This window comes from Panthera pardus, unplaced genomic scaffold (genome assembly GCF_024362965.1).
Source record: "Panthera pardus isolate Hobbes unplaced genomic scaffold, ASM2436296v1 HiC_scaffold_11, whole genome shotgun sequence".
In the NCBI taxonomy this organism is placed as follows: Eukaryota; Metazoa; Chordata; class Mammalia; order Carnivora; family Felidae; genus Panthera; species Panthera pardus.
The window spans coordinates 36,191,716-36,218,955 of record NW_026526666.1 but is presented as its reverse complement, the minus strand read 5'-3'; the positions used below and the strand labels follow the sequence as shown (position 1 = coordinate 36,218,955).

Below are 27,240 nucleotides of genomic sequence, written 5' to 3'. Positions count from 1 at the left end.
ACTGGAATGTGATACCTACCACATGATGACAATGACGGGTTATTGCCTTTAATAGTATATAGTTATAACTACATTTGCCTCAAAATTAGTATATATTACTTGAAATGAAAACATTCCAAGTTTGGTAGATATTTGTCACAGTCACAATAAGAAAACTATTTGGAGAGTGATACAGAAATGAAAGTTACTTAAATCATTGCTAAGTTCTTAAAAACTAATGTTGGGTTCAATAATCACTTATCAGAGCTTGAAATAAAAGGAGAAGCCATGTGCATGGTAATGCAATCTTAGTACTTTATATCCTTGGCTTTGTGACTCTTCAGTATATTTTCATTTATTCAAAAAAGATTTTGGTAAAGGCTTAACACTTCTGAAAATATAATTTATTTGAAATAAATATATACTCCTGGGGAGGTAGGTAGAAAGAATTAAAATAGAATATAGAATATTACAGTTTTTCAACCTTTTACAACTTGCTTTACCTCTCTATTCCTCTGGAAAATGAGATAATTATTCATCTTAAAGGTATGTTGTTGTGAGAAGTAAATGCATTGTTTACTTACTGCAAAAAGCTTACAACAATGTCTGACATGTGCTAAGGATTATCATCAATCTTAAAACATTTAATATCCTAGACAATGTTTATATTTTCTTACAGTTTTATATCCAATGTTAGAATAGAGAAATTGAAGATAGTGGAAATGCATATTCTCCTAACGTAGTGTAGAAATAAATATATGACATATACTGGGGCCTATTAAAGGCTCTCTATTTCTGTGACTCATCTTTGACTTGAGAAACCTAAAATTATATCATAAAAGAACCATGGTATCTCTTAAAAAATGAATCAGTTCAGAAACATTTGTTGAATGCTGACTGTGTGATCACCATTGTGTTAGATTTAGAGATAGAAAATTATGCAAGAAACTTACAAGAAGAGTTAGAAGTATAAGCATGTAATTATTGTATAGTGTGGTTAGTACAATAATAATGTGGGTGTTAATGTATTTTAGGAGTTAGAACTGAGGGAATAACATTGCAATAAACTTTGGGTAATAAGTAGGAATTTGCCAAGAGAAGCTCATCTTACGTAAATGGAACTTTTATGCTTAATTTTCTGACTACTGGTTTAACTGCACATCCCCACATTTCATATTAGTACTACTATACCGTCTTTCATACCCAGAATGCTTTGTCATCACCTGAAGAAGGTGGTTTTCAGGTGTTTATATTTTAGTAGGGAAGATCTGGCTTCCATTGTGGTAATTCTGGGTAAAGGTAAACTAGTTTTCTATTGTTATCTGAGCCTGTAGCCCCCTACATTCACCTCCCCATTCTGTGGAGCCAGAACTATCACACTGGCATTTGGATACCTGAGGCCTGAGCTTGCCCCTATCTAGACTGATGGGGACTCTCATTTGAGTGAAAGGAGGTAGTGGGAGATGAAGGATTAGATTTCATCTTCTTCACTTGTGTATCAAGTATGTATGTATGTATGTTTATTTTTGAGAAAGAGACAGAGACAGAGTGTGAGTGGGGAGGGGCAGAGAGAGAGGGAGACACAGAATCTGAAGCAGGCTCCAGGTTCTGAGCTGTCAGCATACAGCCCGATGCAGAGCTTGAACTCAAGAACTGAGAGATCATAACATGAGCCGAAGTCAGACACTCAACTGACTGAGCCACCCAGGTGTCCCTGTATTAAGTATTTAGAACATCCCTGCATGGAGATCTTGGCTGCCTGGCCATTACCTTGGCTAGTGAATCAGTAGTGAGTCAATGGAAGATTCTCATCAATGTAAAGGACTATAAGTGTTAGAGGGAGAGAGTGGCTGCATCAACCATGATTAGAGGCTTCATATTTTCATATTTCATATATTTAGTATTCTGGCAATAGAATCCCACTTTCCCCACCCCCATCACCTTAATACATATAAGTCTTGTATTCGTTTTCTATTGCTGCCATAACAAATTATCATAAATTTAGTGGTTTAAAAAATACCCATTTATTATCTCACAATTTTTAGGTCAGGGTTCTTTCTGATAGGCCTTTGTTTGGTGTTTCTGGGGAAGAATCTACTTCCAGGCTCATTAATATTTTTGGCAGAATTCACTTCCTTGTGGTTATAAAACTGAGGTCTGTGTTTCCTTGTTGGCTGTGATCTGGGGGCTGCCCATAGCTCCTACAGGCCTTTCTCTGGTCCTTGCACATGGACTCTAATAACCTCAGAGCCAGTAATGATGCGTTGAATCCTTTTCTTGTTTAGAATCTGACAACTTTTTGTCCTGGCTCTCTTCTGCTTCAAGCTGGAGAACGTTCTCTGCTTTTAAGAGCTAATATGATTAGATCAGTCCCACCTAGATAATCCACAAGAATCTGTTTTAAGGTCATTAATTAGTAACCTTAATTACATCTACAAAGTCTCTTTAGCCATGTATTGATTTACAGGATCCATTGCTTCACTTTGGGGTATGGTTTTGCACCACAGTGGAAGGTATGTGCAATGGCAGTAGAGATAAGAAAGGGCATGTTGTACTAAAGAAATGGCAGTTAAGTTAGCATTATTATTGTTTGAGATATAAATTGGTAAAATGGAGCTAAATGGAGGTCTGCTTGAGGTTGGCAGAAGTCCTTGATGACTGGGCTAAGTAAAGGTTTAGATTTTGTAGGCCATGGGAAGTCAATTGAGTTTGTTTTTCTTTGGAATGACACAGGATTGTGTTTTAGTAATATGACAAATATGATGAGAGTCAGAACTAAGACATTGGAAGTTTAGAGAAGAGAGGACCTTTTCTCTAAACCTGTGGTATGCGTATCACAGTTTCACAGTCACCACTGAGAGGGAGATTTATTTAATATTTTAAGTAAATGCAAGCCATTCTTTCTGTCTCTGGACAACTGGAGATATAAAACACTTGATACATAATTTTAAAAGAAAATTTAGAATGCAGTGATGTGTTCCAGATACCTATCTAACTCTTTTTGAAATTTCCAATTTGAAGTCTAATATGTCCAGTAAAACCTTTCTTTATGACAACATGCTTCTAACCTATTCTTCACCTTTCCCCCATCTTAGTAATTGTCATCATTCCTTACCCACATGCTCATTGGTATTATAATACCAAAAACGTTGGTGTTATTTTTGATATCTTCCATTTATTCATTCTCTAGGTTCAGTCTGTCAGCAGATCTCGTTTCTCCAAAATATATAAATGAAATCTGGCCATTTCTCTCCCTTTCTGTCTCTCACCACAATCTCAATGTTAAGTGGCCACCATTTCTTGCCTGGACTTTGCAGTAGTCTCAATTGTTTTCCCTTCTTCCACTCTTGCTCTCAATTTACACAGACCGTTTCCCAATCCATTCTCTGCTCAGTAGTACTATTGTTTCTGCCCATTCTTCTGTCACAGTCTTTCATTCACTGTTTCTTCTTCCTGGTTTACTCTTTTTCCATCAGCCTTTGATATGCTCCTTTTCTTATACTTCAGGTCTTGACAACTCAAATTAAAGTCATGTTCCTCAGACATTTTTGATCACCCTGTATAAAGTAATCCTCTCCCTGCAAGTTACTTTCTATCACATCTTATTTCCTTCTTCACATTTCTTAATCTGAGAAGGAGAGTGAATAGGTAGGATCAAGTACATATTCATTCTTACCTATAGCCTTCATTCAGATAGATTTATCTTCTTGAATTGCCCTTGTTCCTTTTTCTGTTCTATTATAAATCCTGCCTTTCCTCCAAGACCCTTCTCAAGTTTTACATATTCTGTTCCATTTTCTTCAATACCTAGTATACACTGAACTCTTTCTTATCTTTAAGGTTTTTTGATGTTTTAAAAAGTCCCTTTAGCCCTTTGAAGTCCCGTAAGCAGAAAATACTAATAGCCTGGGATGTTAGAGTTCTAAAATGGTCAGTCTTTACTTTTATATTTGCTGTGATGTCTTCCATATAGATTAAGTGGCTGGAGTTCCTTAATATGTAAGAAGTATTTCACAAACATGTTTGTTTGGGTTAGTGTATCAGTAAGGTTTCTTTGTTAAAAAATTATTATCTCAAGCCATAGAAGATTAACTATTTAGAAAATTTTGCCTCCATTGTACAGCTGTATATTTAATTATATGTCATATAAATCTTCAGTTATTACCTATAGTAGATATTACTAGCTTTTACTTGACTTTTAAATTTCTTGGGCAGTCACCCTTACATAACTATTTTATATTCTCTATGACTCAATGCTTGGACATTATGGACAGTCAGTACATATTTGTGGATAGTTATATATTCTCTATTTCTTTGTTGATTAGGTAAAAAAAATCAGGTCCATAGGAATATGTTCATAAGTTCTCTGCAATTTAGCTTACTTAAGCTAACTAAATGAGTGCATTACACCAATATTAAAAACAGTTTCTGAAAAGTTAATAAAACTAAGTCATTTTTGGAAATATCTGCCATTCTTCCAAGGAATAGAATATTCACTAGTAGAATTTTACTGATTCAAGACATCAATATATGTCCTAGTTGAGTGAGTGTAGGGAAATGGAAAAATTTCACCATGTGTGTTACCCAAGATACCTTATAAAATGTGTACTTTTACAAAAACCAAAAAGTAGAATAAGCTGCCTAAGTTGAAAAATGAGATAGTAATTGATCCATCAAATAAAATCTGAAAAACAGGTGCAACAGGGGTTTAAATATGTCATTAGTAAGCATGACAATTTCCCTTTAAAAATACCTGTAAGACATTGAGTCAGATATTCTAAAGCCTTTATTTGTTGGAAGAATTAAAACCAAGAACAAAAATGCCGTAGTATGAAACTCTGCAGTAGGTATTCTCAACTGTATCAGTATTTAAAAAATCTATCTTTCCAGGGAAGAATGAAGTTATTTTATCTGCTAGTGTTACTAATAGTTGCATTTAATTAGGTAAAGAGCATGAGTTCAGAACAATTAATCATTTGCCATAACTGTTATTCTTAGTACAATACTAAACTGGTTTACTGTGTCTATAATATAAATGAGAAATTTTTTTGCTTTATTTTTCTTATATTTGATAGCTATACACAGCAAATTTAGTTCTTATTCCTAATTGGACTCTGACTTTTGAAAAGTTATTTTAATAATCCATTGAATTATCTATATTAACTATTTTCCTATCTGGAGATTTACAGGTTTGTCTTAATAATACTTCCAGTGAAAAACTTGGGGTGCCTGGGTGGCTGGGTCGGTTAAGTGTCCAACTTCAGCTCAGGTCACAATCTCACAGTCCGTGAATTCAAGCCCCGCGTCGGGCTCTGTGCTGACAGCTCTGAGCCTGGAGCCTGCTTCAGATTCTGTCTCCCTCTCTCTCTCTGGCCCTCTCCTGCTCATGCTCTCTCTCTGTCTCAAAAATAAATAAAAACATTAAAAATAATTTTTTTAAATAAAAAATACTTCCAGTGAATACATTTTATGCTTTGAATAAATTTATTATTTCCTATTCTTATATCATAAAATTATATTAAAGATGAATATATGTTCAATGAGAATTTTTTATTTAAAGAAAACTGATTTGCACAACTTTTTATTATGTGAAAAAAAAAAGGTTTTTCCTAGGACTCTTTAGAATCTAATCTATTTTTCATTAAAGTTTATTGGCATAATGTAGGTACCCATCTGCTAAAAACCACAATTTTATTTATTTTATTTTTATTCTTTTAATGTTTGTTTATTTTTGAGAGAGAGCACTCATGCACCCAGTGGGGGAGGGGCAGAGAGAGAGAGGGAGACCCAGAATCCAAAGCAGGCTCCAGACTCTGAGCTGTCAGCACAGAGTCCAATGCAGGGCTCAAACTCATCAACCATGAGATCATGACCTGAGCCAAAGTCTGATGCTTAACTGACTGAGCCACTTAGTGCCTCTAAAAAGCACAGTTTTAAACAGGGCGTTACACAGTATAGGACACAGAACTAATGCCTTTCATGTTTTAAGAACAATATTGTCTTGGTGTCACTGGAATTGTCCACTCATATCTATACCATTTTTTCCATATTGCATACATTGACTCTTGCAGTACATGTGCCACTTTCTCAGAAATACTAAATATTAAAATGGAATAGCTGTTTATAATCTTTTTGAACAATTTGGATGCTTCCAGTGCTTAGACTTTAAAAAAGTGATATTGTAGTATACTTTGACTTTCTTTAATATGACTTAAATAAATAATAGTTATATAGTTATTAATCAGATGTGTTAATATAATACCTGTCTACATTTTCATAACATTTGCAATTTACAAAGAGAATTCACTTACATTATCTTGAGTCATACATAAAACCAGTAATAACATTCAGGGAAGGTATTAATGATCTTGTTTTGCAAAAAGAGGAAACCAAGGATTACAGAGATAACTAATTAGTTTCAAAGTGTCATAAACCCATTTATCAGCAAGCATAATAATAAATCCTAGGTTATTTAAAATACTCAATGTGTAAGGAGCCAGTTAAGAAATAACTAGCTTGAATCCCATTCTCCACAGTTCTCCCATCTACAATATTTCCTCCAAATTATCTATTCAGAACTGTTTTAAGAAAAGTAATATCTGTCAGCAGTTTTAATATTATTAATATGCCTATCTTTATTCATTGATTAAACAGATAATCAGCAAAGATGATACAACTTTAAACATTTTTCCTTCTGTCTTTTTTATTTTATTTATTTTTTTCAGGTAGAGAGAGAGAGAGGGATGGGTGGGGCAGAAGGAGAGGGGGAGAAAGAATCTTAAGCAGGCCCCATGCCCAGCACTGAGCTCAACAGGGGGCTCGATCTCACAACCATGAGATCATAACCTGAGCTGAAATTAAGAGTCATATGCTGGGTCGCCTGGGTGGTTCAGTTGGTTAAGCATCCGACTTCAGCTCAGGTCATGATCTCACGGTCCGTGAGTTCGAGCCCCGCATCACGCTCTGTGCTGACAGCTCAGAGCCTGGAGCCTGCTTCTGATTCTGTGTTTCCCTCTCTCTCTGCCCCTCCCTTGCTCATGCTCTGTCTCTCTCTGTCTCAAAAATAAATAAAAACATTTAAAAAAATTAAAAAAAAAAAAGAGTCAGATGCTTAACCAACTGAGCCATCCAGGCACCCTTATCCTTATGTTTATTGTCGCACTATTTACAATAGCCAAGATATGGAAGCAACCCAGATGTCCATAGAAGAATGAATAAAGAAGATGTGGCGCATATATATATATATATATATATATATATATATATATATATAAAATATTCACTAGTAGAATTTTACTGATTCAAGACATCAATATATGTCCTAGTTGAGTGAATGTAGGGAAATGGAAAAAATTTCATCATGTGTGTTACCCATACCTTATAAAATGTGTACTTTTACATGTCAGTTGAAGATAAATAAGGGAGGAAAACCAAAAAGTAGAACAAGCTGCCTAAGTTGAAAAACTAGAAAGTAATTGATCCATCAAATAAAATCTGAAAAACAGGTGCATTATGTATATAATGGAATATTATTCAGCCATAAAAAGAATGAGATCTTGTCATTTGCAACAACATGGAGTGACCTAGAGGGTATAATGCTTAGTGAAAAAATTCAGAGAAAGCAAATACCATTTGATTTCACTCACATGTGGAATTTAAGAAACTATACAAACAAAAAAGATAATCCCAGTTTGGAGAGGCATCCCTCCTAATCCAGCCCTGTCTAGGCTTTCTTTCTAAAGAGGGGGAGGGAGGAAGCTATATCATGGAGAAACACCTGTGAAGGTCAAAGCCCAGAAAAACAGGCCAAATAAGAAATAAAGATTTAATTCTAATATTACAGAATGCTTTTCCTCCCCCACCCAAACCCTCATACCAAAACCAAAAGAGAAGAAGCCAACTATCCAAATAAGCAGATATATAGCAGGGATCCAGTATAATAATAGAATTACAGCTGAAAAAGCCATGGACTCTCTGAAGAGAAGTATTGAGGGAAGCCCACAGTCAATAAGGGACAAAAAACAAAGATAATGGAGGAACTTGAAGCTTCTGACACTTATTCAACACAGCTCACCTCCTGGCCAGACTAACAGATCCACATAGTAAATGCTTACTTACCTCTTCCTATTTCCCAATACCAAATGGTGAACTTTCAACAAAAAGAAGACATGCCTAAAGACAAGAAAGAACAGTGTCAAAAAACAAAGAAAGCACCAGAACCAAACTCAGATATTACAAATGTTGGAATTATTAGATAGGGAACTTAAAATAACTATGATTAATATGTTAAGAGCTCTAATAGAAACAGTAAACAATATGCAAGAAAACATGAGCAATGTATTCAGAAAGAAACTAAGAAAGTATCAAAAGCAAGTGCTAGAAGTAAAAAAAAAAAAAAAAAAAAAAAAATCAAAAAAACCCACTAACAAATAAATGGTTTTGGATGAGCTTATCAGTAGAATAATATAGCTGAGGAAAGAATCAGTGAGGTGGAACCTCACCTTAACATGTTTGAAAAAATAGTACTCATGCAAAGTATATTCTCCGATCACAGCAGAATTAAACCAGAAATTGATAACAGAAATTAAGCTGGAAAATTCCCAAATATAGAAATTAATTAAAGAGCATACTTTTAAATAACACATGAGTCAAAGAAGAAGTCTCAAGAAATTTGAAAATAATTTAAATGATAATGAAAATATAATTTATCACAATTTGGGGAATTCAGCAAAAACAGTGCTTAGAGGGCAGCTTATAACCTTAAGTTTCCACTTTAGGAATGTAGAGAAAGGAAGCAATTTAAGCCCAATGCAAGCTAAAGAAATAATACAGACTAGAAATTGAATACAGGAAACCAGTGAGAACAATTATTTTTAAAAGTTTGTTCTAGGGGCGTGGCTGGGTGACTCAGTGAAGCATCTAACTTTGGCTCATGTCACAATCTCATGGTTCATGAGTTTGGTGGGGCCCCACATCGGGCTCTCTGCTCTCAGCAATAGAGCCCACTTCAGATCCTCTTTCTCCCTCTCTCTGCCCCTCCCCTTTTTGTGTGCACACTGCCCCCCCAAAAAAAATTTAAAAAAATTTAATTCTAAATTTGAAAATCTAGATTTTTTTTTTTTTAATTCTCAAGTTAGTTAACATACAGTGTAGTCTTGGCTTCAGGAGTAGAACCCAGTGATTCATCACTTACATATAACACCCATTGCTCATCCCAACAAGCGCCCTCTCTAATGCCCATCACTCATTTGCCCCACCCTCATCAACTCTCAGTTTGTTCTCTGTATTTAAGAGTCTCTTATGGTTTGCCTCCCTCTATGTTTTTATCTTATTTTTCCTTCTTTTTATCTATGATCATCTGTTAAGTTTCTCAAATTTCACATATGAGTGAAATTATGTGATACTAGTCTTTCTCTGACTATTTCACTTAGTATAATACCCTCCAGTTCCATCCATGTTGTTGCAAATGGCAAGATTTCATTCTTTTTCATCACTTAGTAGTATTCCATTTTATATATACATATGTACACACACACACACACACACCACATCTTCTTAATCCATTTATCAGTTGTTGGACATTTGGGCTCTTTCTATAATTTGGCTGTTGTTGATAGTGCTGCTATAAACATTGGGGTGCATGTGCCTCTTCGAATCAACATTTCTGTATCATTTGGATGAATTCCTAGTAGTGCAATTGCTAGGTCATAGAATAGTTCTATTTTTAGTTTTTTGAGGAACCTCCACACTGTTTTCCAGAGTGGCTGCTCCAGTTTGCATTCCCACCAACAGTGCAGTAGGGTTCCCCTTTCTCCACATCTTGCCAACATCTGTTATTGCTTGAGTTGTTAATTTTAGCCATTCTGACAGGTGTGAGGTGGTATCTCATTGTGCTTTTGATTTGTTATTTCCCTGATTGAGTATCTTTTCATGTGTCAGTGGGCTATCTGGATATCTTCTTTGGAAAAGTGTCTATTCATGTCTTTTGCCCATTTCTTCATAGGATTATTTGTTTTTTGGGGTATTGAATTTGCTAAGTTCTTTATAGATTTTGGTTTCTAACCCTTTATCTGATGTCATTTGCAAATATCTTCTTCCATTCCGTTGGTTGCCTTTTGGTTTTGTTGATTGTTTCCTTTGCTGTGCAGAAGCTTAAATTTTTTTTTAATGATTTTTTTTAACGTTTATTTATTTTTGAGACAGAGAGAGACACAGCATGAACGGGGGAGGGTCAGAGAGAGGGAGACACAGAATCCGAAACAGGCTCCAGGCTCTGAGCTGTCAGCACAGAGCCCGACGCGGGGCTCGAACTCACGGACCGCAAGATCATGACCTGAGCCGAAGCCGGCCACTTAACTGACTGAGCCACCCAGGCGCCCCTTAAATTTTTTTTTTAATTAAAAAAAATAAAAACTTGATCTAGGGAAAATTCAGTAAAATTGATAAATATCTAGCCAGGCTAATAAAAAAAAAAAAAGATGAAGAACACAAATTACCAATATTAGAAATCAAAGCTTGAAGATCGCCATAACCCCCATGGGCATTAAGAGGTAATAAAAGAATACTGTGAAAAATTTTAGACCCACAAATAACTCAGATGAAATAGACCAATTTTTTGAAGGAGATAGATTATCAAAACTTAAATAGAAATAGATAATCTGAATAGATCTATCAATGTATCTATCTTAATCTATCTATTAAGACCGAATCAATAATTTGAAAATTAATAATTAAGAAATAATTTCTGAAAAAGCATCAGGACTAGATGCATTCACTAGTGAATTCTACCAGATACAACTCATTTACAAGATAAACAATCCATTTAAAAAATGGGCAAAAGATCTGAACAGACATCTCACTAAAGATAATGACAGTAAGTAAATAAGCCTAATGAAAAGATGCTCAACATCATTTGTCCCTGGGGAATTGCAAAATGAAATAATAAGATACTACTATACATCTTTTAAAATGGCTAATGTTAAAACATACACAAAACTGCCGATTTCTAATAAGGACATAGAACAACAGGAACTCTTCATTGGTGGTGGTAAATAAAAATGGTACAGCCACTTTGGAAGACATTTTGGCAATTTCTTGCAGAGCTAAACAGAATCTAAACATACAATCCAACAGTCACATTCCTAGGAATTTAATTTACTATGCTAATTTAAAAACTACATCCACACAGAAACCTGCACATGAAAGTTTATAGCAACTCTAGTCATAATGGCCAAAAACTGGAAGTAACTATGACCCTTCAGTAGGTGAATAAACAAACTCAAGTACATCAATATGATAGGTTATTATTCAGTGATAAAAAGAAATAAGCCATAAAACCACAAAAAGACATGCATGTATTTTAAATGCATATTTCTAGGTGATAGAATAAGATTGAAAAGTCTGCATAGGGTATGACTCCAATTTTGACACTCTGGAAAAGGCAAAACTCTAGCAGTGGTAAAAAGATCAATAGGTGCTAAGAATCAGGGAACCTCAGGATATTTATAAAGGTGCTAAACTATTCTGTTGATAATGTAATTGTGGTTACATGACATTATACATTTGTCCAAACCCGTAGCACCCACAGTACAGAGTAAATCTTAATGTATGTAATTTTTGTCTTATGTTTGTAATTAAAAAAAAACACATCATTTAGAAAGTTGGGGGATCCCAGAATGAAATGCAGACTGTGACAAAACAATCTAACTTTATTACAGACTCATGAAACAGCCTCACTGAAGATGAGGCCAAAGGTGCTGATCTAAGTAAATTTGGAAATAGGTGAAATCTGTAAGGGTAGAGGCCACAGAAACTGCATAGTCGTGTACTTGAGTTAATAAAGTTGTTTCCCATGGGGATAAAGTTGTTAACTGTACCAGCTTAACAATTCTGATATTTCCATATGTGTATACTGAAATTGAACAAGTAAGTAAATGAATAGTGGATGGTTGGAGTGGGAGTTTTCAAGTAAGAAAGAGGAGGAAGTTAAATGAATCATGCAGTAATGAATTAGAGTTGGAGATACTAGAAAGAACTCATCTTTACCTTATTATAGACACAGATGATTATATGTAGAAATACTTATAGATATGGGTATATACACATTTGGTACACACATGTATTTTTCTGCTCTGTCAGCTGAGAAGGCCTAAAGGCAACAACACTCCAGTAGCAACAAGCTCACCTAGTTCCCAGATCTTGGTCTGTAGTACCATTGTCCAGGAAGAGGAACTAGAGCTCCTTGGAGAAATGGCTGATTCTAGGATTGATGCAGGAAGTATACAAAATGAGCATGGGCCATTTTATAGTGCTAGTAAGCAAGTGTTCAAATATACATGCATGTGTGCACGTGCTTATGCACACACACACGATTGTATATCAAAGTGGCATAGGAAGCAATTGAAAGTTTCCAATGGCCAAAACTTGAATGATTTGAGCAATAAAATAAATAATGTAGTATTGGATTATAGCCCAAAATATAAAATAAATATCCATTGAGTCCATATAGAATGTAAATAAATGATTGAATAAATAAATGGGGAAGAAGAGACGCATTGCCCTAGCAGAGGAATTCCACTCTGCCTTGAAGGAAGTAGAGTGTAACTCCCCATTCCTTAAGTGTGCACTGGGCATAGTGACTTAATTCCAACAAGTACGGTATGGAATAGGTGGAGGCACCTGAAAAACACTACCTCAACCAGGTGATCAAGGATAGCATTCACATTGATAAGTCGTGTTGATAGTATATACCCTTGATATGATGTGATATAAATGTTATTTTTACTTCTTTGGTCCTCAGTGCCCATAATCCCAGCCATCATGAAAACAACAACACACAAATAGTAATTGAGGAACACTGTACAACATACCTGACCAATACTCCTCAAAATTGTCAAGGTCATCAAAACAAGGGAAATCTGAGTAAGAGTCTAAGGAAACATGAGTCATCATAGCTAAGAAGAGCCAAAGGAGACAGGAGTACTAAATGTAATGTGGTATCATGGGTGGGATCCTGGAACAGGAAAAGGACATTAGTTAAAACCTAAGGAAATGTGAATAAACTACAGACTTTGGTTAACAAATGTGTATCAACATTGGCTCATTAATTATACAAATTTACCATACTAATGTGAGATGTTAATAATAGTGAAAAACAGGTGTTGGTTATATAGGAACTCTGTACTATCTTTGTAATTTTTCTGTAAATTTAAAGCTGTTATAAAATAAAAAGTTTATTTCAAGAAAAAGTTCCATTTCATATGTCTTAAAAATATAAACTATATTGTCAGAAAGTATCAAGTTGCTGGGATTCAGGATGGAAAGAAGGAAAAATTATGAAGAGGCATGAGAAAAGTTCATTATCTTGCCTTTGGTCCTGGTTTCACAGTTGTATTTATATGTCAACATCAAATTCTAAACTTCACATATTTGCAGTTTATTTTATGTCAGTTATATTCATTAAAGCTTTTTTTAACAAATAGGGAACAAACAGAAAAAAACAAAATAATAGACCTAAAGCCAATTATATCAATAATTACAGCAAATGTAAATGATTTAAACAAGACTCAGCTATGTGTTATATACAAGAAATTGACTTTAAATATATTGATACAGTGTTTAAAAGCAAAAGACTGGAGGGAAAGATATGCCATAAAAATACTATTCGGTAAAATTTGTGTTGGCAGTATTAATATCATACAAAGTTGACTTCAAGAAAATTAGCCAGGATTAAGAAGGGATATTTATAATGCCCAAAGTGTCCATTTGGTAAGAAGATAAAACAATCCTAAATATATATGAATCTAATAACAGAGTTTCAAAATACATGAAGCAAAAACTAATATACTGAAAGGAGAGAAATACGAAAATCTACAAAGTTGAAGACTTCTTTAATCTTCTCTCAGTTATCTACAGAACAATTAAACCAAAAATCTGAAAGAATATAGAAGACTTGAAAAACACCATCAATCATATTGACCTAATTGACATTTATAGTATACTTAACAATTATAAAAGACACTCTTTTCAAATGTTCATGGGACATTCACCATCAAAGACCATATTTTTGGTCATAAGACAACACTTTAAAAATTTAAAAGAATTAAAAATCATGTTCTTACCATAATGGAATTAATTAGAAATCAGTAAGAGAACTAGATACCAGGGAAATTTTTCAGATACTTGGAAATTTAAACAATACACTTCTAAATAATCCTAGGTATTATCCCAAAAAAAGTAGAGGGAAGGAAAAAAGATAAGAGCAAGAATCAATGAAATTAAAAACAGAAAGAATGGTAGAGAAAATCAATGAAAACAAGAGGTGGTTCCTTTAAAAAAATACTTAGAATGTTTTTGCCAGATTTACCAAGGAAAGTAGGCAAATTACCACTATCAAAAATGAAAGAGGGGATATAACTACAGATGCCACAGACATTAAAAGGGTAATAAAGAGATTTGAAACATTGTATTCACATAAATTTGACAACTTAGTTGAAATAGACCAATTGGTGAAAAACAAACTACCAAATTCACCGAAGATGAAGTAGACAACTGAATAGTACCATATCTATTAAAGAAATTGAATTGGTATTTTTAGCCTTTCAAAAAAGAACTCGTGGCCCAGATAGTTTTCCTGACAAATTCTACCAAATATTTAAGGAAAAAAATGATACCACCTTTTTGCAGTCTCTTCCAGAAAATAGAAGACAGAATACCTCTCAACTTGTTTTATGCCCTCATCCTTAACCTGATATCAAAATCATTCAAAAACAGTAATGAAATTAAAATTTGAAAATCTTTCTTATAAATATATACACAGAATTCTCAAGAAGTATTCATAAGTTGAATCCAGCAATATATAAAAAGAATAATACATTAAGACCAAGAGGTATTTATCCTGGGGATTCAAGCCTGGTTCAATATTTGAAAATTAATCAGTAACTGTAATCTATCATATTAATAGACTAAAGAAGTAAAACCATATGATCATTACCAATAGATGCTAAAAAAAGCATTAGATAAAATTAATATCCCTGTAAGATAAAAATACCTAGCTAACTAGGAATACAAAGAAACTCCTTATCTCAATAAGGGGCAATTACAAAAAATGTCAACAGCTGACGTAATAAATGATGAAAAACTAAATGTTTTCTTTCAAAGATTGGGAATAGGGCAACGATGTCCACTCTTGATACTCTTTTGTTCAACATTATTACTAGAAGTCCTAGAAATAAAACAATCTGCTCAAAGATGACATGATTGCCTACATAGAAAATCCTAAGAAATCTACAAAAAGACTCATAAAACTAATAAGTGCACGTAGCAAGATTGCAATATACAAGGTTAAAATATGAAAATAAGACCTATTTCTATACACTAGCAGTGAACAATTGTAAACATTTTTTAAAGTACATTTACAATAGCTCCAATTTAAAAAATGGTATGTAGGTATAACTAACAAAATATGTGCAGGATCTAAATGCTTAAAACTTTAAACACTAATGAAAGAAACCAAAAACCCAAGTATCATTAGGAGATACATTATGACCATGGATTGAAAACTCATTGAGATGGCATTTCTCTCAATAAACACAATCTTTTTTTTTTATTTTTTTTTAACGTTTATTTATTTTTGAGAAGAGAGACAGAGCATGAATGGGGGAGGGTCAGAGAGAGAGGGAGACACAGAATCTGAAACAGGCTCCAGGCTCTGAGCTGTCAGCACAGAGCCTGACATGGGGCTTGAACTCACGGAGATCATGACCTGAGCCAAAGTTGGGCACTTAACCGACTGAGCCACCCAGGTGCCCCTCAATAAACACAATCTTAATAAAGTCCCAGCAAGATTATTTTTGTAGGCATAGACAAACTTAAAATACATATGAAAGGTTAAGGAAGTCTAACAGTCAAAACAATTAAAAAAAAAAAAAAAGTTGGAAGATTTACCCTATCTGGCTTAAGACTTACTCAAAAGCTACAGTAACCAACACAGTAGGGTATTGATGAAAGAATTGACATATCAAATCAGTGGAACAGGACAGAGTCCAGAATAGACCCCGACAAATATATTGTTAATTGATTTTTGACAAAGCTGCAAAGTAATTCAGTTGTGAATGGATATATAAATTGTAAATCCATACACTGGAATACTATTCAGTAATAAAAATGAGTCAACTATTGAAACACAACGTGGATGAATCTTAATTGTTATATTGTGCTAAATGAAAGAAGCCAGTCTTAAAAGGTTGAATACATTTATAAAATACAAGAATCCATTTATTTTTAAAAATTTTTTATAAATATTTTTATTTTTGAGAGAGAGAATGAGTGGGGGAGGAGCAGAGAGAGAGAGAGAGAGAGAGAGAGAGAGAGAGAATAAGTGGGGGAGGGGCAGAGAGGATCCAAGCAGGCTCTGCATTAACAGCAGCAAGCCTGATGCAGGGCTTGAACTCACGAACTGTGAAATCATGATTTGAGCCAAAGTCAGATACTCAACCGGCTGGCTGAGCCACCCAGGTGCCCCATGAATCCATTAAAACATTTTGTGAAAGGCAAAACTGTTACCCTAAAACCTTTATTTGAATAGCAGAGGTCATGGTCATATTATGTGCCCTCTATGTGGAACAAATAACATCATTTATGTATCGAGTATGCTTCCATGTGTTTCTTTTAACCTCAAAACTCGAAACTCTGACGTGTATAGTTATGCTTGGCCTCAGCATGATTGTAAACCTAAAGGTAGACATTGAAATCACATGGCTATAAGGTGACCGACCATCTAAAGGGAAACATTCTAATAGCAGATTTTTAGACTCGAGACAGTATATCCAAGAACTAATTCCACCACCTACTATTCTTTTATTCGCACTTCCTCATCTTTGTTTGAAAAATGCTGCATTTGAAAAAAATCTTTACTTCTTTTGGTAATCACTGTTGTGCAGTACGAAGGAGCTCTGATCTAGAAGCCAGAAGACTTAAGTGACTTTGGGCAAGTGACTTCGTGTTTAGAAGTTTGTTTTCTCATCTTAAAATAAAGTTAATAACACCTGTCCTGCCTACTTAATTTGTAAAGATCTGATAAGCCAGTGGAAACCATTTTATATGTTGTAAAGTAATTGGTAAATGTAAGCTTTCATTAGTATTATTAAATATAAGGAAAAAACCCCCAGGATTTTGTGGTATCTTAAGATAATCAAAGGAGATTCAACTCTGAAAATTGTTATAATCTAAAAAATTAATGCAGAATGAATAATAAGGACTTTGTAACCTCAAAGTTGATTGCTCTGGTTTTATTATCACATGTTATTTAAATTATTACTAGAGTATAAAATATGCTCTTGTATCAAATTTGGAGTACAGCGCTAGACATCTTAGTACAAATTAAAATTCTGAAAATACCGTCAGGATGAAATACGAGCAATATACTTCTTAAGATTAATTTGAATTATGAAGGAATTCCGTTTTATTTAAAGCTGTAGTTGTTTCCTTCTATCAGTAGATGCCAGTAGAGTTCTTCTTTTTAATAAAAGTCAAATTGCCTAAGTACTTCCATAGCAACAACTTCCTGGTCACATTACCATATATAGAAACATGCTCTGCAGACTAAAGGTTCTACTTTCTATAAGGACTTGGTAACAAATGGAAACAGTTTTATTGAAGAAAAAAAAAAAAAAAGCCCAGATTTCATCACTAGATGAAGCTTATTTCCCCTTCCTCCTTCTATCCCTCCTCCTCCTTCTCTACTTATTTTGCTGTAAGCATTATGCATTGTTTTAAATAAATTAATCTTAGTGTTCTAGTTAGGAATCTGGATCATCTGTACTAATCTTGAGCAAGGTTGAATATGCCTGGCTAAACATATTAAAAATGAATATGGTGAGACAATTGTTAGGATTAACTTGTGCATTTGGCAAGGGAATACCATGAGTATGATATTTTGGAAGGTTAATGTGTCAGAGATGAGTGATTGAAAGAAATGACTGGAAGTAGAGAAAACAAATTATTTTAGAAATCAACATTTGCACTAATAAAAATGACACCCAAAGAATGAACAGAATTTAGTAACAGACTGAATATACAGAAAAAAGAGTTCAGTGACTTTGCATAAACAAAATTAAAACATTTTCAAGTATTTGATTTCTACGCAGACCTTCAATTTGTTAAGAATGAATGCTTTCCTCAACATATTTATTGAGTCTGCAATATATGTATTACATTTATGAATTCAAGTGACTCACAATTTGAGACATAAATTTACAAACAGCAAGTTTTAACACAAAGATTTAAGATTGGTGGAAACAGGTGAGAGTGATTTATTTTCTAGGAAATATGTGGGAAAACTCAGTGAAGAGGTGACAGTCAGAGTGGTCCTCGAGGGTGAATAGAATTTCTCCTAAGATAGTAAGTCAGAGAATTCAGGAAGTTCATCTACTTCTGCCCCTATAGTCCTTCCATACCCTGAGGTGTTTATTAAAGACTGCAGAACCTTGTTCAGGGTCTGTTTTGTGTAAAGTACTGTCAGCTGTTAATAAGTTATCTATTCTTGTACACACATATTTACACAGAAAGCTGAAAATTTTGGAAGTTTAGTCCTATAGATCCTGTTGGCTGTTTACATCGATACTAATTTTATCACACAAGACAAAGTGTACACAAAGGAGCTGTTACTTGGCAAAATTCATTAGTCAGTTTTTCATGGATATGTGTATGTGTTGTCCTAATTTGATTACATTATTGCTCCTACTTATTCTATTTATTACGATTGTTCCTATCCTATTAAGCAGTTGGCAGGAAATCTGGACTAACATATTTTTTTTTAATTTTTTTTTTAACGTTTATTTATTTTTGAGACAGAGAGAGACAGCATGAACAGGGAAGGGGCAGAGAGAGAGGGAGACACAGAATCTGAAACAGGCTCCAGGCTCTGAGCTGTCAGCACAGAGCCCGACGTGGGGCTCGAACTCACGGACCGTGAGATCATGACCTGAGCCGAAGTCGGATGCCCAACCGACCAAGCCATCCAGGCGCCCCTGGACTAACATATTTTTAGTTAGATTCTTCTCTCTCCCAAGGAGAAAAGCGTATAGATTTCTCATCCTTTAATTAGTGTCAAAAGGCAAGTACTCAAAATCATCATTAAATGCCACAGGTTACTTTGTTTCCTGCAAATAGACAGTTGCAAATTTTATTTACTTTTAATCAAATGAGTTGTTTCTAAGTCAGACCTAAAGTTAGGGATCAGGTAAGCAGTAGTACTCAAAGTGTTTAGTTTTAAAAATTAACATGTTTCCGTAAACTAGAAGGAATTTGTTTTCTCAGTTGAAATGTCTTGTTGTGGCTGATTTTATATCATTGTAAATCTTATATTTTGTTCCTTTTTTTCAAATTTTAGAATGTTTTAAAATGTACTGCTGATAGGGCACTTGTCAGCAGATTGTCACTTTGATAAGCAGTACTCCCATACTCCGTTTTTGTAGCTCCTGTATATATTAGACTTAAGTCATTGAGTTAGCAACATTCAGTTCTTTTTTTTAAATGCTAGTTCAAATTTTTCTTAGTTAAAACACGTCATATAGTTGTTTTGCAGAAGTTTTTAATATTCATTTTATATGAGTTTTTGATGAAAAGTTAGCTGCTTATAAGGATTCGTAAAATCTGTACATTAGCTGATTTCCTGGAAACCACACACAACCTTTTTAACCTATTATATTTGGAAAGTGGTTTGGCCTTGAATTGTTTGCATAGGGTTGTAATACATGTTTAACTAGTTTTCCTTTTTAAAAATTTTTTTCAGTCTGTATATAAAGCCTTAAATTTAATGTTGTCATCAACCTATTTATTAATATTAAACAGTCTTAAGTATAAAATCTTTCGGGCTGATATCACAAGGCTTTAAAATCCCCATCTTTAGTTGAAATGAAGAATTTTGCTAAGAAAGGCTCAGTAATGTACTGTTTTATATTAACAGGAAACAGAACAGCAGTAGTGGTTTGAATACCCTGCAAACAGGAAGTTTGACACTTGCATAGCTCTTAGCTTCTGTGTAAGAAGTTGTTGAGCTCCTTTTGGAAATATTTTCAGTTACTTTAAGTAAAGTGCAAATGCACATGAATGGCAGCTTATAGAGAACTACCCTGTAACCAGTATACAGGTACAACTGCTCTTCAGAAATTGGAAGGTTTTGCTAGCCGATTATTTCATAGACATTCTAAAAGTACTGCACATGATCAGAAAACAACTCTGGAAAATGACAGCCTTCATTTCTCTGAACATACTGCCTTATGGGACAGATCAAGTAAGTTTTTTTTTTTTTTAATGATACATTTTTAACTAGAAGCTAAAATACTAATTGGAATTTTCGAATCAAACATAAAGAGCAATGTTTTGTTTGTCTTTTTATGATTTGCACAAGGACATTTTGCAGGATGAAGTTGCAAAATGCCACAAAAACTTGATTATAAGTTGAACTGAATTGTGTAGTTCATTGTTTTGTTTTATATCTGACCACTGAGTATCAATAGGAAATCTTTCTACAAAATTCTTATTATCATCTCTAGTGTATGTTACTGTTTTTTTGTTTTTATTTTTGTTTTTTAAAAGGGAAGAGCCTAAACTTTAGAAATAATAATCAGGTTATTTTTAAAAAATTGTTTGGATTCATAAGTCCTAAATTTCAAAGGTCAGAAGACTTGAATTTATAATTCAAGTTCTATTATGTTTACTATTTTTTATTTTTAAATGCTCGTGTGAACGTTACTTCAGTTTTACAAGCAGGATTTCTAATACAAAAGCATAGTATAGTTATTCGGTGTGAAATCTTATATTTATAACATTAGAAATATCAAAAGCTTTTATAATTATATTTTATGTTACTTATAATTACAGTTAAAGGAGGAAAAAGTTGTTTATGCATACATCACATTCTTTCCAGGCATGTTAAAATGTTTGGACTTGCTGCTTTGCTAAAATGGTGATATGTAACCATTGTTGGTGGCGTGCACTTTTAAAAGATAAATTTCACGTATAAACAATACCAGTGCCTCCATTCCACTTCTCACCTTGGACCCTCCGCAAGGTATTTTTGTCATTGTGATTAAAGGAACAATAGAATTACCCTTGGTAGCCTTGCCCTTTTTGGTGTGTTTGTTAATCAGATAGCACTAGGTTTTGCCCTTTTCTGTTTGTATATTCCATAGCAGTCTAAAACACAGTTTAAAAAGACAAAACAAACCAAGAATGCTTTACAAAATCTACTCCCTATTTTTTACAGTACCTTCATAGTTCTATAGAAGCTTATTCGAATTATTTATTTACTACAGCAGAATTTTTTACCTTCTTGGAGCTGTTTTGGGGAGAAAGTAAAGAACATATATATGTAAAATTTTTCTTATTCTAAAGGTTTTGTTTATAATTAATCCTTACCATATAGCAGGTTGATAGGTGAGGAATCTCAAATATCTTCAAGTCAATGAGCTGTTAACTATTGAAATAGTACTACATTATTAAAATTTACCATGCAACAGAAGTTTGTTATTCATTCAACTTGCCCTATTCTGTTAAATTGCAATCTCCTAGGTCCTTTTGGAAATCTTGCATTTTAAGGCCTTTTAATTAAATGTTCAATGAAGAATGAGGACAGTACTGAATTAGTTTCTGTTTCACTGATACCTACTCATCCAAATAGTGGGTGTTTAGTAAATGTATCTCAAATGAATGAATATCACAGGCTTGTAATAATTAAAAGTTATGTTTGAACTGTACTGTCACTATATTTTTTTTAATGTGTGGGGCCTGTGATGTTTTCTGAAACACGTTTTAAAACCTGGCAATTGAAGATAACATCATGAGCCATGATTTCTTTTAGAAAAAGCAGATTGATAAAATGCTGTTAACATTTTTCTTTATTATGATGTCACAAAATAAACTAGTATTCTTGTACACAAGTAAAATTATATGTAGATCTCATAGCCCTGCAAATAATAGGCATAGTTAAAGAGTAACTGTATCCATTAATCAAGTATTCTTCTACTTTTTTCTCTCTTTCATATCCCCAAAATAATCAAAACAGACACAATAATGTTATATGTTTAATGATGAGTGCAGTAAACATGGAGCTCTAGTCTTCTACTATGGAATGTGTTGATACAGAGGAGAAAACACTGATAGAACAGAAAAAGAGGAATCCTATCATTTCAAAATTCCAAGGTTTATTTTTGTGCTGAAAACACCAATTATCATTTACAGAGTGAGTTATGGAAGGAATTTTGACTATATGAAGTTTTTATGAAAACCACATTCTTCAAAGCTACCCAAAGCATTCTACTTGTATGACTTGTTTGACAAGGAAAAGGAATGTACTATCTACTGATAACAAACACTCTGAACATGCTTGTTCCAAAAGTGCTATTTTAAGAAATCAACTAAGCACGGAAACTACATGTAATTTTTTAAAAATTAGATGTGTGAACTATTGAGTAAAGGTTAACTACCAGTTTAGGTGTTTATGAAATGTAACAAGTTTTAATGCAAGTTTCTTTCTTCTCTAGTGACACTATGTATAGGAAGAAATACAGAATAAAAGCCAAATTGTAGTTTCCAGGTGGTTTAACTGTGTTTCATCTTTTACTACTAAATTAAGTAACAGGAATTCCTGTTTGATGGCATAAATATTTAACAGCTGATGCCATCCACATATAAGTACGTGTTCAAAAAGAAAAAAAAAACATGGAGGAATTCTGCTTTTTGTTCTGACTCCGAATGAATGGGAATATTGACATTCATTGAATTCTCTTTGTAGCAAATGTATTATGGTTAGCTTTTAATCTTCCTTTGATCATAAATGGTGTATCGAATTATAGAATGCTGAACTTGATTGAAGTTTTCGCGTTTTAAATCTTAGACTTTATACACTTAATGAATGTCTAATAACAACATTTAAAGGACTGAATAGGTAAATACCATCAAACACTTTAGTTATTCTCCTTTCCCATTAACTGACAAGCTATTTTTTCTGGTAGATACAAATCCATGAGTGAATCTTAGATTTAAATACCATATTAAACAAATAAGCAATTTTGCATATGGATTTCTTCAGGTAGAGTAAGATAACTAAAGTGGTTTATCAGCCCACCTTATCTAGTCAGTTTTACCTTTCCAGTGCTCATACAATCTTCAAGATGATTCACTTTCATATTTATTTCTTAGGCCACTGAATCTGTGTCATTGTAACTTCTAAGCTAGAGGACCTTCCACATTATCCTTTTATCTACTTTTTCCATCTGTAACTATTCCATAAGCTTCTTGGTAGTAATCCATTTTTATTTATTTGGCAAACTTTTTTAATTTCTTTTTTTTTTCGAAGTTTATTTATTTTTGAGAAAGAGAGAGAGGGAGAGAGAGACCGAGCAGAGATAGGGCAGAGAGAGAGTGAGAAAGAGAGAATCCCAAGCAGGCTCCACACTGTCAGTGCAGAGCCCTGCATGAGAGTCGATCCCACGACACTGAGGTCATGACCTGAGCCAAAATCAAGAGTCAGATGTTTGATCCAGCCACCCAGGCACCCTTTGGCAAATGTTTCTGAGAATTTACTATCTCATAGTCTAAACAGGCTCTAAGAAAAATAAAATCTAGTTCTTACCCTCCAAAACAAGAGTAGGAAGAGCATACATACGAACAATATTTAAGGTATAGTGAAAAGGTCACTTAAAAATGTATAAGTAGCTTAATGTGGAGCTTAGTGTAAGAAGAAATTAACATTAGGGGAGACGGGACCTTCAAGAATATAAAGAATGAATTGAATTTGGAGACTCAAAGAAGGAGGAAAGATTATTTTAAGAAAATAAACAACATACACAAATAAGTGAAAACATGAAAATTTAGGATTTACTTAAAAGACATAGTAAGATATTGTCCGGAAAGGTAGTCTGTAGATCTGATCGTCGAAATCCATTAGATATTCAGAATTTTGGACTACATTCTAATAGTGAGGAGCTAATACAGTTTTGTTTTTTTTTTTTAAGTGGAAAATAATATGTATGCAATCTTTTGTTAAAAGAGCCTAAAGAATTTGCTTTTTAACTTGCCTGATAAAGGAGAAGTTAACTTGCTAACTCTACTACAAGGAAATGTATTTGGATACTATACATATTCTGTTTGAGCTAGGCAGTTAATTAGAACCAAGACTTTTGGTCACTTCATGAACATGGCAATGAATAGTCAGACAGTGGATTCCCTTTGTAATAACAGTGCTTATTTAAGGTGTTTCTTCTACCTGGAATTCCTTTTCCTTTCTTCTACCAATGGTGGGATCTTCTCGTACTTTTAGACCCTGCTCAAGTACTATCCCTGTAACAAAATCGCAAAGCATTCTATTCCTCTGTTTTTCACTCTATTAGAATTCATAATCTCTTCCTATGTTCTCATATTATCTTATACTCACTTAAAATACGGTTTATTTTATAGATTTAAAATTATATTACCTTAGTCCTTAGGTTACCTGTCTCCCCTATTTGAACTCCTAGAAGGCATGAATTTGTCAATTTATTTTTGGTATCACCAGCATAGTTCTCAATAAACATCGAGTTTTTTGTTAGATTGCCATTAAATATCACCATGGCCTTACACTAACGGGCTTTCTCTAATTTGTTCTATTGTGATCTTTGCAGTTTATCTCAAAGACCTGTGGTCATTAACCAGAAGCAGTAAAATGCTGACCTGAATCTGGAAAATATTACATGCCAGAGGCACTAAACTTTTCACTGTTACCTGTGTATTTTGATCACGATTGTTTATATGAATTTGAGTAATCAGCAGCCCTTATACTAAATTAACCGGGATATTAAGTGATTTAAAATTAGAAAATGTTTCCATGGACTATTTGGCAGTGCCAAATAGTGTAATAACATAAAAAGTAGCTTTTACTTGCTTGTAAGAATATTTGCAAGAATAGCCATTCTACATGGTTAGGGAAAAAGGGAGGTTAAGTATATATTCTAGGTAATGTCTTGCTACTCAGAGTGTATTAGCAATCCAACAGTATCAGCATCACCTGGGAGCCTGTTCAGGCAGACTATCAGGCCTATCAAACCTACTGAGTCAGAATCTGCATTTTAACAAAATTACCCAGCTGATTCATATGCACATTAAAGTTTGAGAGACACTTTTCCCCTAGTAACATTTTAATCTGATTGCCAAATAATATATCTTCACTGGAGAAAATTTGCAAATCTTAGGAAAGAAGAAAGGAAAAAGTAAAAATCACACGATCCCACCAAAAGATAATCACTGCTAACATCTTTTGTGTATATAGTCTTGTGATAGATACACAAGATATATATATATGTATACACACTATATATATCTTGTGTATCTATAGTCTATTTGATGCATAGATAAACAAATTTCTACCAGCCCCTAAATTTGGATCATTTAGCATACAGTGTTTGATAACATCTTTGCTAATCATACAGAGGTGTTCCACAAGGGCGACCAGGTGGCTCAGTTGGTTAATCGTCTTACTCTTGATTTCAGCCCAGGTCATGATCTCACCGAGGTGAGATCCACCCAGTGTGGAGCCTGCTTAAGATGCTAAGGTTCTCTCTCCCTCTCCCTCTACCCCCGACCACCTCAGGAAAAAAAAAAAAAAAAAAAAAAGAGTTGTTCCACAATATCTTTTAAGATGGCTGTTTTGTATTCAGTTGTAAGAATACATCACAATTTATTTAACATATCACTGGTCATCGAGATTGTTTTTAATTTTTTGCTATTATATAAAAAAATGCTGTAAGAAATATCCTTATAGCTAAATCTTTGTATACGTTATTTTTATATTTTATAGGACAAATTTAGAGAAATGTTATGACTATTTTAAGCCTTTTGTATTAAATTAATTGCACCCTAAATGTACACGTAATATATCCTTTTGGAGTTAAATTTGTTTCAATGTTCAGAGAAGACATTTAAAATCCCTAGTATAATTTTCTGGCACGTCAAGCATGCTTTATTTTCTCCTTTATTATTAGTGTTTATCAGATTTTTCCACTTTTCAAAGCTGGTCAGTTATTAGTAGCAAATAGTCTGAGAGACATGTTTTATTTATTTCTTTTAAATGTTTATTTTTGAGGCGTGTCTGGGTAACTCAGTTAAGCATCCGACATCGGCTGAGGTCTAGATCTTGTGGTTGGTGGGTTTGAGCCCCACATCGGGTTCTCTGCTAATAGCTCAGACAGAGCCTGGATCCTGCTTCAGATTCTGCGTCTCACTCTCTCTGCCCCTCCCCCACTTGCGCGCACGCGCGCGCGCGCTCTCTCTCTCTCTCTCTCAAAAATAAACGTTAAAAAAATGTTTATTTTTGAGAGAGAAAGACAGCATGAGCGGGGGAGGGGCAGAGAGCGAGGAAGACACAGAATTTGAAGTAGGCTCCAGGCTCTGAGCTGTCAGCACAGAGCCAGACACGGGGCTCAAACTGGTGAACCACATGACCTGAGTGGAAGTCAGACACTTAACCCACTGAGCCACCTAGGCTCCCCATGAGAGACATGTTTTAGTTGCCGAATAGAGCATTATCATTACATGTTCCTTGGTAATCAGCAGAGTATAACTTAGTTGGGTTGGAGATTCAGTCATATTATAAAGAACATTGCATAATTCTGATTGTGCAATATAGCAGTGACTCCTGTCCCTTCACTGCCACATTTCCTGGGTGGAATATTTTCATATACATTATCACATGAAACATTTATTTACTCTCTGTCAGGCATTGTTCTAAGGACACTGCATATATTCGTTTATGTAACCCTTTAAAAAAACCAGTAGGGTAAGTATTATTATTATTCATATCTTACAAATGAAGAGACTGAAGCACAATGAGGGAAAGTAATCTCCTCAAGGTAACATATCTAATGGAAGAAATTTGAACCCAGCAGTCTGGCTCCAAAGCCCATGCTTTTAATACCTGTTCTGTGAAACCTTTCTACATGTGTGTAAGAAAAACAGGTCTTTGGCTTCTATAGCGAAGATTTGTGTCTTAAGTTTCCTGTTAGATGCAGAGACAGCATGCTATTATGAGGACCAAGAAAAGCAACAGGCTAGAAAGAGAACTTTGAAAATAAGATGTTCATGTGAAAAGAGCCAGTAAGTTGGAAGTTGGAGTGATGCATTCTCTGAAGGATTGAATATTACTTGCAAGCCCTAAAGTAATGACTGCTTTTAACTATGCTTTTAACTAGTTATGTAACTAGTATGACCCACTTAGGATACAAATAA

At 34.1% G+C, this 27,240-nt stretch overlaps 1 protein-coding gene across 3 annotated transcripts in view; it reads left to right on the top strand.

The window, feature by feature from the left end:
* Positions 1–27,240, top strand: part of PRKACB (protein kinase cAMP-activated catalytic subunit beta) — a 126,038-nt gene that overhangs the window by 36,101 nt on the left and 62,697 nt on the right. Inside the window, exon 1 of one of the 3 annotated variants that reach the window (XM_019413967.2) lies at positions 19,986–20,272. The exons of the other annotated variants lie outside the window; for them this stretch is intronic. Within the exon in view, the coding sequence (XP_019269512.1) occupies positions 20,089–20,272 (184 nt within the window). The 5' untranslated portion in view covers positions 19,986–20,088. Of the gene's footprint in view, positions 1–19,985; positions 20,273–27,240 lie in introns of those variants that run through there. 3 annotated transcript variants of the gene reach the window in all.